Source organism: Scardinius erythrophthalmus, assembly GCF_964197995.2.
Source record: "Scardinius erythrophthalmus genome assembly, chromosome: 15".
NCBI lineage: Eukaryota > Metazoa > Chordata > Actinopteri > Cypriniformes > Leuciscidae > Scardinius > Scardinius erythrophthalmus.
Window position 1 is genome coordinate 40,342,127 of NC_138235.1, and position 12,650 is coordinate 40,354,776.

At 37.3% G+C, this 12,650-nt stretch overlaps 1 protein-coding gene across 2 annotated transcripts in view; it reads left to right on the forward strand.

Annotated features, from left to right (window-relative positions):
- The first annotated feature begins 64 nt into the window (after nt 1–64).
- abcg2a (ATP-binding cassette, sub-family G (WHITE), member 2a) overlaps nt 65–12,650 on the forward strand; it is a 29,325-nt gene continuing 16,739 nt past the window's right edge. Inside the window, exons 1-6 of one of the 2 annotated variants that reach the window (XM_081386304.1) lie at nt 65–127; nt 1,377–1,590; nt 7,400–7,459; nt 7,823–7,937; nt 10,079–10,231; nt 10,322–10,479. In XM_081386304.1, coding sequence (XP_081242430.1) covers nt 1,385–1,590; nt 7,400–7,459; nt 7,823–7,937; nt 10,079–10,231; nt 10,322–10,479 — 692 coding nt within the window. In that variant the 5' untranslated portion in view covers nt 65–127; nt 1,377–1,384. Of the gene's footprint in view, nt 331–1,376; nt 1,591–7,399; nt 7,460–7,822; nt 7,938–10,078; nt 10,232–10,321; nt 10,480–12,650 lie in introns of both variants that reach the window. The other variant, XM_081386303.1, reaches the window with a different exon arrangement.

The window sequence follows — 12,650 nt, forward strand, 5'->3', positions numbered from 1 at the left end:
GTGACGCGCCTCGTGTGCTTTATGAAACCACATTTATATTTACACAGAGCGCGCACGCGCACGCGCACACACACTCCTCGCATAAAACCAGACGTGCTCGCGTGAGCAGCGGTAGGCTTCTCTTCAGGTGAGTGTGCGTGTGTGTGTGTGTGTGTGTGTGTGACTGCGGCTTTTCTCAACCACAGAATCGATGATTAATCGGTATTTTTCCGGATAAAAACGACCTCGATTGTTCTGGTCTGTATTGATTTGTGAAGCTCGTGGGGGGATATTTCAACAAAGTTTTGCATATGTTTTGCTTAGATATGAATGAACATGATGAGAAATGAAGTAAGTAGTGCTTTTGCTCATCATAATAAGAAACATTAGCGCTGTTTTGTTATTTATATGTTCTATTTATATTTTATATTTATGACAGAATAAGTTCGATTAGCATATTCGGTAGCCTAATTAGTAAGGCATTTAAAAAAATAACATTAGTGCTCAAAAACCGTACTCAAACAGTATTATTTACCATATTAATGTTGGTGTTTGATTGCCATGTAGGGCTTTTTCTAAAATATCATACTTCATGAGTGTCAAAAACATGGTATTTTTGAAAGAATCTTAGCATTGGTTAGTGAATTGAAGATTTAATTACCATATGACGGCAATACATAGGTATTTTTTAAGTGTCACTAACAGTAGCATTAAAATTGCATGAATGCATGAATATGGTGATGAGTTGATCAGGTATGTTGAGAATCTGTTATCAGACTAAAATGACGAAAGAACATCACAGACAATCACCATGGGAAAATATTAACTAATGAACCTTATTGTAATGTATTTTGTGATTATTTTAATTCCTTTCTTAGTAAAGCACTTTGAATTGCCATTGTGTATGAAATATGCTATATAAACATGCTTTTCTTACTCAGTATTTTTGTCTTGTTTCCAGTCCAAATATCTAAAAACTCTTAAATCAAGATGCATTTACTAGATGAGTAAAATGACATAAGATATTAAATATTGTTTTCTGGGGGAATTAATCAAAATGAAGTGAGTTGATGCTTAAAAAAAGCAAAATGATCTGCCAATGGGGAGAAAAATAATAATTCAAACAGAAACAACATTATTTTTCTCCTCATTGGCAGATCATTTTGCTTTTTTTAAGCATCAACTCACTTCATTTTGATTAACATCCCCAGAAAACAAGACTTAATACCTTATGTCATTTTGCTACTTTAGTGAATGCATCTTTATTTAAGAAATGTTTATATTTGGACTGGAAACACGACAGTAAACCTAAGTAAGAAAAGCATGTTTTGCAGTGTGAAGCTGCTGTTCTTCATTAAAGCTCCAGATCAAGCTGATGTTCCTCTGATGTTCCTCAGGGTTCGCGATGGCAGATACGGTTGTTCAGCTGACCAGCGTCGCGGATCTGGAGAATCATGTGTCCCGAACTCACGTGTCCACCGGCGTGTCTTCTTCAGCGTCGCGGCGAGGAGCGACCGTGAGCTTTCACGACATCAACTATAACGTGAAGATGAAGAGTGGTTTCCTTTGCAAGAGGAAGGTCACGCGCAAGAACATCCTCATCGACCTCAAGTGAGTCTTTACGCTTTCACATTTGCATCTTCTTATTTTATTATTCTTTTTTTATAATACAAAGATTCCTTACATCAGGTGAGGTGGTTACACACTAACATATCAGGGACAATAAAACAAACAATTGAACAAATTTGGAAAGTATTAGTAGAGTATTAGTAGAGCTGACATGTAGCTGCAAAGTTACTTCTAGTCAACAGAGTGTTCAAAAGGGACCATCAAAATAAAGTGTTACCAAAATATTGCATTAATATACCATATTTATGTTCCATTGTATTTAAATGGAAGGGAATATACAAATTCAATGGTGTGCAAAAGATATATGCCATGGTATCTTTGAAAGCACCGTATAAACATCATTGTTTATGAATTTCAGCTGCCTGGTAAATATATCAAAATACTGCTGATTATTATATGAGACTGTATTATGGCAATAGCTTACCTTACAGTAACATTCAAATACTGATGGATATGTTCCAGCTTTAAACCACAGTGTGTTTTGCACTGAAACTCAAACTTTGCATAAAAGCAGTGTGGAGTTACAGTGGTGCAAAGATGATGCATGAATTTGTGTTTGTTTGTTTGTTTGTTTGTTTGTTTGTTTTTTGAATGCATGTTTTTTTTTTTTTTTGTATGCATTTCTTTTGTATGTTTGTTTATCCATGCTTTTATTTTTTATGTTTTTATATTGGGGTGTAACGAGACCCTCATGTCACGATTCGATACATATAACGATACTGAACTCACGATATTATTGCGATACTCCAAGACTTATGATAGAAGATTAACAAAAAATGTTGCTTAAAATGCTAAATGTGATATTACACTGTGTGTGTAAATGAATATTCTTGGACTTGGTGCTGAAACCCAACGCACAGGACAATAGAGACGCAAGAATAACAATATTCATGATTCTGAAGCTGAAAATACTGAATTATTTTAGATGAATATGATTGTACTCTGACTAGATATATTTAAAATAATGTAGGACACTTTTTACTGGTAATTTGGCATTATCAGGACACACTAATATTCCCCCAGTCCATTATTATACATTATATTCAACACTATATATAGGAGTTTAAAGGCATAGTTCACCCAAAAATGAAAATTCTGTCAGTAATTGCTCACCCTCATGTTGTTCCAACCATGTAAGTCTTTCGTTCATCTTCGGAACACAAATTAAGATATTTTTGATGAAATCTGACAGAATTTTGACTCCTCCATAGGCTTCCAGTGTGACCGAAACTCACCGGCCCAGAATAGTTATTAAAACATCGTTAAAATAGTCCAAGTAACTACAGTGGCACTACATTAAGTTTATCAAGCGACGAGAATACTTTTTGTGCGCAAAAACAAACAAAAATAACGACTTTATTCCACTTTTCATTTCCTTCTCTCTGGGCCTCGTAGTGTTTTTGCGCTGCGCGTCTGTGTTGCACGTCATCACGCAACACACACATGACCGGCGTCGGCCAATAGTGAGCCTACGTGATGACGTGTAACACAGACGCGCTGCGCAAAAACACTACGAGGCCCAGAGAGAAGGAAATGAATAGTGGAATAAAGTCGTTATTTTTGTTTGTTTTTGCGCACAAAAAGTATTCTCGTCGCTTGATATACTTAAGATTGAGCCACTGGAGTCACTTGGACTATATTAACGATCTCTTTAATAACTTTTCTGGGCCAGCAAGTTTCGGTCACCTAGCAGCCTATGGAGGAGTGAGACATGGCTCAGATTTCATCAAAAATATCTTAATTTGTGTTCCGAAGATGAACGAAGGTCTTACGCGGTTGGAACAACATGAGGGTGAGTAATTACTGACAGAATTTTCATTTTTGGGTGAACTAACCCTTTAATGTAGTACTGACACTAAACTTGATTTTTTTTCTCACACTATAATTTTCATTTTGGGTGAACTATCCACAATACAGTTTGTCACTATCCACGATATATATATTGTTACACCCCTATTTTATATGCATGTTTTAATGGGTGTTTTTGTATGTATGTTTTTATGTGTTATTCTCTGTTTTTATGTTTATTTTTGTATGTTTTTGTATACATGTTTTTGTATCTATTTTGTTAAGTTATGTTTTTATAGTAATACTAGTTTTCCATGTTAAAGGCGTGGTATAATGCCCTTTTCACAAGATGTAAAATAAGTCTCTGATGTCCCCAGAGTGTGTGTGTGAAGTTTTAGCTCAAAATACCCCACAGATATTTTTATATAGCATGTTAAAACTGTCATTTTTGAGGGTGAGCAAAAACACACAGTTTTGTGTCTGTCCCTTTAAATGCAAATGAGCTGCTGCTCCCGGCACAGGGGGCGGAGCTTCAACAGCTTGCACTCACACACACTGCACTGAAAATTTCAAAAACTTTTAGCCTTTTATGTTCAAACCGGAGTCAAACAATGATGGAGAGACTCGAGAAGAAGTGACAACATGTAGAAGCAACAGGACATTTCTGAATGGTTAGTTGATGAATTTATGTAGTTTATGTGTAGTTATCTTCTAGTCATTGATTAGCATATTCTGTCTTGATAATCTATAAAATGTGTTCAGGGGGCGGGGTTTATGTATATTTTAGTGTTGGTGATGTCACTAACCCGGGAGGAATGTGGTGTAGTCTCTACCAGCCGTTTGTTGTAGTCCTTAAAAACAATTTCTTTAAAAGCAAATATCTCCCTTTGCTCTGAACTTTGAGCGTTGTAACTTTGCAGATGTTGTTTATGATCAAACAGCAACATTACACACTAACTAGAGTTAGAAAAGTCAAATCATAATCAACCAACCCTTTAAGTCAAGTCACCTTTATTTCTATAGCACTTTATACAATTGAAATAGTTTCAAAACTGCTTCACAGTAACAAACATAAAAATTAACATCATCATTTATGCAAACTTCAACAAATGTGAGACGTTAGCAAGCCGTGATTTGTGTAGTTGTCACAGAATCTGGTTGATTCTGAGTTTGATTTGACGTGTCCCTTTAAAGGTGTTCAGTTCAGTCTTGTGTACGTGTGGTGGCCAGCACAGCTCTTGTTCAGACTTGTTTTCTCCCTCGCTTTTCTTCTTCTGTGCCCTCTGAAAACCCCGAGTCGATGCGAACAGAGGCACGTTCGGCCCTTGCATGAACGAATGAATGAATGTGGCGGTAGTGTTGGTTATTCTTGTGTGTTCACTCCTGGATTTGATCCTGTCAGAGGTCGTGGGTCTGAGAACATGTGGCCGTGATGCGGGGTAACATGCGCCGTGTGATTGTGTGATTGAGGAAACCACCAGGGAGGGCTTGTGTGAATTGCAGGAAGGAAGTATGGAGATGTTTCAACCAACTCCAGCGAAATCTGCTCTCAAAAACACATGTGCTCGAGTTCACTGCAGAAATGCTTTTCTTACTCAGTGTTTTTGTCTTGTTTCCAGTCCAAATATAAAAAAAATAAAAAATAAATCAAGATGCATTTGCCAAAAAAGTAAAATGCTATAAGATATGATGTCCTGTTTTCCGGGGGAATTAATCAAAATGAAGTGAGTTGATGCTTAAAAAAAATCTCAATGATCTGCCAATGGGGTCAGATAAATGGCAGATCATTTTGCTTTTTTTAAGCATCAACTAAAGAGTTTTTAGATATTTGAACTGGAAACAAGACAAAAATACTGAGTAAGAAAAGCATTTGTTGCAGTGTAGAAACAGCACTGTTATACAAGCACACACACACACTTTACACATGTGCATGTTTACTGAACACACACACGCACTTTCATAACCTGATGATCGGAGTTACGTGTTCACACCCCGCTGTGTCCAGGTCATTGTCCGACATGAAAGTCTCGGCTGAACAATAGCGCTGAACTTTCACACGGCGAGAGCGGAAAACACAAGACTCGCTCGAACTAAACGCAGCTTTAGTTCAGTGTTTGAAGGGTTTGCTTCGGCCATCAGACCTCGACCCTTGCCCTGCTTAGAAATCACGTAACAGGACGGTCTTGAATAATCTTCATTTCTCTTCCAAAATCACTGGTTTTCGCTCTCCACATCCGACAGAGTCACTCGCTGTCGTTTTACACGCCAAGAGCAAAGCGTTAATACATTTCTTTGGAAAGTGAGTACTGAAATGAAGCGTATGTTTAGCACTCTTAAATTGCATTTTTTTTTACCCCCTAAAATTTTCAATAACAATGCAAAAAAATCGCATTCTTATCACTGTAATACAATAATGAAAATCATCTTGTCAGTGTTAATATTAATATTAATAAAACAGAACACAATTTTCTTTTTATACAGTATATTAATATTTTCATATATTATTTAATATATATATATAATATATACATAATATAATAGTAATAAATAAATAATATATTAAAATATAAATTATCTATTTATTAGTATTAATATCACAATATTTTGTTGCAATTATTAGATTTTTTCTTTCTTAAAATTGACACATTCAGTACAGCAAAAACTAGAATTTCAGAATTGTACATTATTAATTGTACTTTTTCAAAATGTTATTTTTGAATACTTAATCATTTAAAATACTCTTTAGTCTTTTCCACTGTAATGAGAGTGACATGTTTTGCCAATATTCTTGTGTTCGACCCTTGTACAGGATTCCTGTGTTTGCTATCAGCTCATCCGAGTGTGATCATTAACCCGTGTGTGTGTGTGTGTGTGTGTGTGTGTGTTTGAGCTGGTTGTATAAGTGCTGATGTTTATTTCCTCATCTGAATTTATGAAATGATTTAATCTGTACCGATCAGAGACGTGCGCTCGTCAGGTCAGGGTGTTTCCTCCAATAACTCTGAGGAATAGGATTGAATACTAATCATGCCTCATTATATTCATCCGGTGTTTGTTAGTGATTTGCAGCATGCTAGTGCTTGATATACAGTAGTAGATTAATATATTAAAGGGGTGGTTGATTATGATTTGACTTTTCTAACTCTAGTTAGTGTGTAATGTTGCTGTTTGAGCATAAACAACATCTGCAAACTTACAACGCTCAAAGTTCAAAGCAAAGGGAGATATTTGCTTTTACAGAAATCACTTTTTAAGGACTACAACAAACGGCTGGTAGAGACAACACCACATTCCTCCTGGGTTAGTGACATCACCAACACTAGAATTTACATAAACCCCGCCCCCAGAACACGATTTATAGATTATCAAGACAGAATATGCTAATCAATGACTAGAAGATAACTCCACATCAGCTTCATAAACTCATCAACTAACCATTCAGAGACGTCCTGTTGCTTCTACATGTTGTCACTTCTCGAGTCTCTCCATCATTGTTTGACTCCGGTTTGAACATAAAAGGCTAAAAGTTTTTTAAATTTTCAGTGCAGTGCGTGTGAGTGCAAGCTCTTGAAGCTCCGCCCCCTGTGCCGGGAGCAGCAGCTCATTTGCATTTAAAGGGACAGACACAAAACGGTGCGTTTTTGCTCACCCTCAAAAAGTGACAATTTTAACATGCTATATAAAAATATCTGTGGGGTATTTTGAGCTGAAACTTCACACACACACTCTGGGGACAACAGAGACTTTATATGTCTATAATGACATTATTTATATATATAATATATATAATGACATCAGAGGCATTATACCACCCCTTTAATATACAAATATTCTGGTCTCCCAAAAAGAAACTGCATTTCACGATAGCTTCGAATGTGGCTCATCCAATCAGAATCCCGTGTGTTTGGCTTTATATTTGGTTTTATTTAATTATATAATGATGATGAAGAAGAAAACGAGGTGATGATAATTATTACATAATTCTGTATGTTCCTTTCTCCAGTGGCATCATGAAGCCGGGACTGAATGCCATATTAGGAGCGACCGGGAGCGGGAAATCATCGTAAGATCTGTCTATCTGTCTCTTTGCTGAATATAAGTATTAATTTCTTAACAGAAAGTTAAAAAAATCTAGTGTATATATACTGTCATTTTACTTATCTAGTAAATGCATCTTGATTAAATTTTTTTTGTTTATATTTGGACTGGAAACAAGACAAAAATACTGATTACGAAAAGCTTTTTTTGCAGTGTAAAACAATAGCATGGCATGAACTCAAAACATGGACAAGAATAGAGCGCTCACCAACAGTGGCTACACAAACAATACTTGACAAACACACATGGCAAACATGAGGGCTTAAATATACAAGCCTAAAGACTAGACAAGACGTGACACTGATGTTGTTTAAATGTTTTAATGAAGGTTCCTGGATGTTCTGGCGGCTCGTAAGGATCCCGCTGGTCTTTCCGGAGAGGTTCTCATAGACGGAGCGCCTCAACCACCCAACTTCAAGTGTCTGTCGGGATATGTAGTGCAGGTATAAACTCGCACAAGCAAACAAGCACATTATATTTATATAGCACTTTTCCCAAATAAATCAACGCAGTTCACTGCAAAAAATGCGTTTCTTACTCAGTGTTTTTGTCTTGTTTCCAGTCCAAACATCAAACATTTCTTAAATCAAGATGCATTTACTAGATGAGTAAAATGACATAAGATATTTTGTCCTGTTTTCTGAGGAAATATATAAAAATGAATTGAGTTTTTGCTTAAAACAAGCAAAATGATCTGCCAATGGGGTCAGAAAAATAATGTTGTTTCTGTTTGAATTAAGATTATTTTTCTGACCCCATTGGTAGATCATTTTGCTTGTTTTAAGCATCAACTCACTTCATTTTGATTAATTCCCCCGGAAAACAAGACATAATATCTTATGTCATTTCACTCATCTAATAAATGCATCTTGGTTTAAGAAATGTGTGATGTTTGGACTGGAAACAAGACAAAAATACTAAGTAAGAAAAGCTGTTTTTGCAGTGAACTGGCTCATAAACTGTAAGCACAAACACTGAAGTAGCAGCAGAGATTTGAGGAATCATTCATGTCTGAAGCACAAACGCTCATGCTTGACTCTAAAACTGACCTCAGCATTTAAAAGATGAAGTTGAACTCGTTTTTCTGTACAACACGTGTCGTGACTAAGGGATTTGTGAGATTGCTGACTAAGATTAGAGTAGTAGGAGTGTAACTTTCGAGCAGTTTAGTTTGTTTTCCTTCCATACACACTTAAAAATAAAGGTTGTTTATTGGCATTGAAGAACCTTTAAAGTTTTTAATGTTGCCCAGACAGCAACATGTGGATTTAATGCGTACCAGATGTGGGCCGGATCTGGGTCGATCCGGTTGTTTATGTGTCTATGTGGTGTTTTTTATCTGCTTTAAGACAAACCATGTGTAAATTCATAAGTCGACTCCATTGCTGAGTATTTCCTCCTTAAAACTGCAGTGAACCAAAGACAGTCTCAAAAACACGCTTTGAAATCGCTGGTGTTTCTGACGTCACAAACTACCTTGTAACCAATCAGATCAACGTGTGATCGTCAACCAGTGGATCTCTGAGCTGAGTGAGTGAGTGGGTGGAGGCGGGGCTCATTTGCATATTCATAGAACCGTCACAATCATGTGACCAAACCCGTCAATGAGAGGGCGGAGATTGTGAACGGGTACATGTTTTTTTGTGACATTAGCAACACATTATTAGCTGTTCAATAATGTATTCAAGCAAAAGGCTAATCATATTAATTAACGTCATGCTCTCGACTTGTAGACAAACCTGTAGAATTCGCTCTTAATCTAAATCTTCTGAATCAGTTTCTGGTTCAAACATATATGACTGAATTAAACCAAACAAAATATTAAACATCATGTAGCGTTTACTAGAGTAAAGTTGAGTGAGTGAATCAGGGAATCCGAGCTGCTGTGAGTGAGTGGAGGCGGGGCTCATTTGCATATTCATGGTCCCGCGCATACTAAATGAGGCAAGGGTGTCGAGTTACATTCAAAATATTTTAAGGCTGAAGTTTAAAAGTTCAAATGTATTTGTATAAAACATTCAGAAACAACCAAAGTGCTTAACAATGTCAGGATACACTCAAATAAACAAACAAAAAATAAATAATTTTCACTGGGAAAAACGTTTAAATATGTAATTTTGAGTATCAAAATGAGTTTTAAGGAATTAGATTATTGACTGCAGAGGAACTTACAACAGATTGCTTTAAAGCAGCAGCTGTACCATATTGTAAATGGTAATAACAGCAAATTATGCATAATTACATGCAACTAACCCTCAAACAAATCATAACCCTACCCTAACCTTATAGTAAGTACATGTAGTTAATTAATATTACACAGTACTTAAATATATAATTACACTGTAACAATGACACCTTAAAATAAAGTGTATCCTAAATATGTTTAAGAGTGTAAGTACAGTGCAATAGAGCTACTATAAGTTCTGTTTTCTTCTGGAGTCTGAATTCCTCTAAATCTAATAACTCTTTAATCTAATCTCAAATCACATCAGCCGTGTCAAGAGGCATTCTAGTGTGCGTGTTCAGAAAGTGCTCAGTCACGGTATAAACACTGACAGTGTGTGTGTGTGTGTGTGTGTGTCAGGATGATGTGGTCATGGGGACGCTGACCGTGCGGGAGAATCTGCGTTTCTCAGCCGCTTTACGGCTCCCGAGGACGATCAGACAACGAGAGAAAGATGAGAAGGTGGAGAGACTCATCCAGGAGCTCGGCTTGAGCAAAGTGGCAGATTCACGGGTAACACACGACACACACTTCAGGAGTTACAATCATTATACACTAAAATATGGCTTTGACTCCCGGCTGCTCTGATTGGCTGGTTCACAGGTGGGCACGCAGCTGATTCGTGGAGTTTCGGGAGGAGAGAGGAAGAGGACGAACATCGGCATGGAGTTGATCATCGATCCATCTGTGCTTTTCCTGGACGAACCGACGACAGGCCTCGACGCCAGCACTGCCAACTCTGTCCTCATGCTTCTGAAGAAGTGTGTTTACACACACACACACACACACACACACACACACACACACACACACACACACACGCACACAAACATGCACAATCAGTCACACACATGCACACTCACACGTACACGAGGGTGACCACCATCAAACAAACCAAATTTGGGACGATTATAAGTTTGTGTGGGACAATGTGGGATATGTTACCAACACTAAAACATAACCTGAAACTGTGATATAATGTCTATTTGTATTCTGCCTTTCAGCTGATAAAAATACTTTGTTCTTTAGAAAACACCATTACATCACAATGTAACATAACATTTGACATGTCATTTAAATTCAACATCACTGAGCCCAAAGGCAGCGGCATCATGCAGATAACTATTTTTGAAACAGTTCTGACCAAGTCCAACTAAAATCCAACAAAATAAACAATGAACAAATAAAATATAAAACAACATTAAATTAGATCATTAACAGTCTTATATATTAAGAATATATTAAACCAAACTTTAATATTTTTAGAAACGATGTGAATTAAAACAACCACAGCAGGCAACAAGTTGATCAATCAAATAATTTAATTTGATTAATTATTAATTATTAAGTTATTTAACAATTAAGTAAATTTTAATTGACCGAATTATCCATTTGTTTTCTGACAGGGAACACATGGAACGAATCACCGCTACACAATTTGATTGACAGCTGTCACAACCCACTAGTGACCGTGTTTACTCCTTTCTTTTTAACCATTGGATAGGATTTAAAAAACGGCTGTTGTATTTGTACTTCTGACGAAGCGCTGTTAAATAAAGGTGAAAACCTACGCTGCAAAAATAATAAATAAAATGCTTTCTTAAAAGAACGCATGCACGTTTTCTTAATATGATAATTAAAAACCAATAGACTGATGAAAATGCGGGACATTTACTCAATATGCGACGTGCGGGACAAGGGGTGAAAAATGCTGTGCGGTGCAACGCAAAGGTGGTCACCACCCTAACGCACACACTCACTCACACACACTCACACACACTCACTCACTCACACACACACACACTCACACACACACACACCACACTTACGCACTAACCCTAACAAATAAGAAATGTTGGGGAAAGAATGATACTTTTAAACACGAAACTAAACCACCAGTAGGTGGCGGCAGGTGACCGTCATTGAGTCATTCTTTCAAACAACTGATTCATTGAAGAATGAGGCAGTTGTTTATGAATGAGTCATTGAATCTGTGACTCAAATGATTTGTTTACATTTACATTTATTCGTTTAGCAGATGCTTTTATCCAAAGCGACTTACGAACAATAGAAGCCGTTAAACTAACAATAGGACAACAGTATGTAAGTGCTATGACCCTTCCCAGTTTAGTCTAACGCAGTATATGTACTTTTTTTTTTTTTATAAATAGATATAGAAGAGTGAGTGTTAGTATTAATGGATCAAGTGTTGCGTCTTCAGCTGTTTCTTGAAAATGGCTATGGACTGAGCCGCTCTGGTTGAGTAAGGCAGGTCATTCCTCCAGCAGTGAACAGTCATGGTAAAGGTCAGAGAAAGAGATTTTGTGCCTCTTTGAGATGGCACCACAAGACGACGTTCACCTACAGAACACAAGCTTCTGGAGGACACGTGAGTCTGAAGTAATGAGTTTAGGTAAAAGGCTGCAGAACCAGTGGTTGTTCTGTTTCCAAACGACTTGAATTTGATGCGACCGGCAACTGGCAACAAGTTTAGTGAGGAGAGGAGTGACGTGTGTCTCTCTTCGGCTCAATAAAGACCACTCTTGCTGCAGAATTCTGGATCAAGTGCTTGGACAAGGAGTTGTGTAGCTCTGATAGGAAGGGCCTGATCCTCCTAATATTGTATAAGGCAAATCTGCAGGACCGGGCAGTTCCAGCAATGTGGTCTGTGAAGTTCAACTGATCGTCAATCACAACTCCAAGGGTCCTGGCTGACCTTGATGGAGTTATGGATGATGAACCTACAGCTGAATGGAGAAGTTTTGATGAAGTGATCGGTTGGCCGGGACCACAAGCAGTTCTGTCTTCACAAGGTTTAGTTGAAGGTGATGGTTCTTCATCCAGCCAGAAATGTCTGTTATAAATGCGAGCAGCTACCGTTGGATCCTCTGGCTGGAATGAGAGGCTGTGTGTCATCAGTGTAGCAGTGATG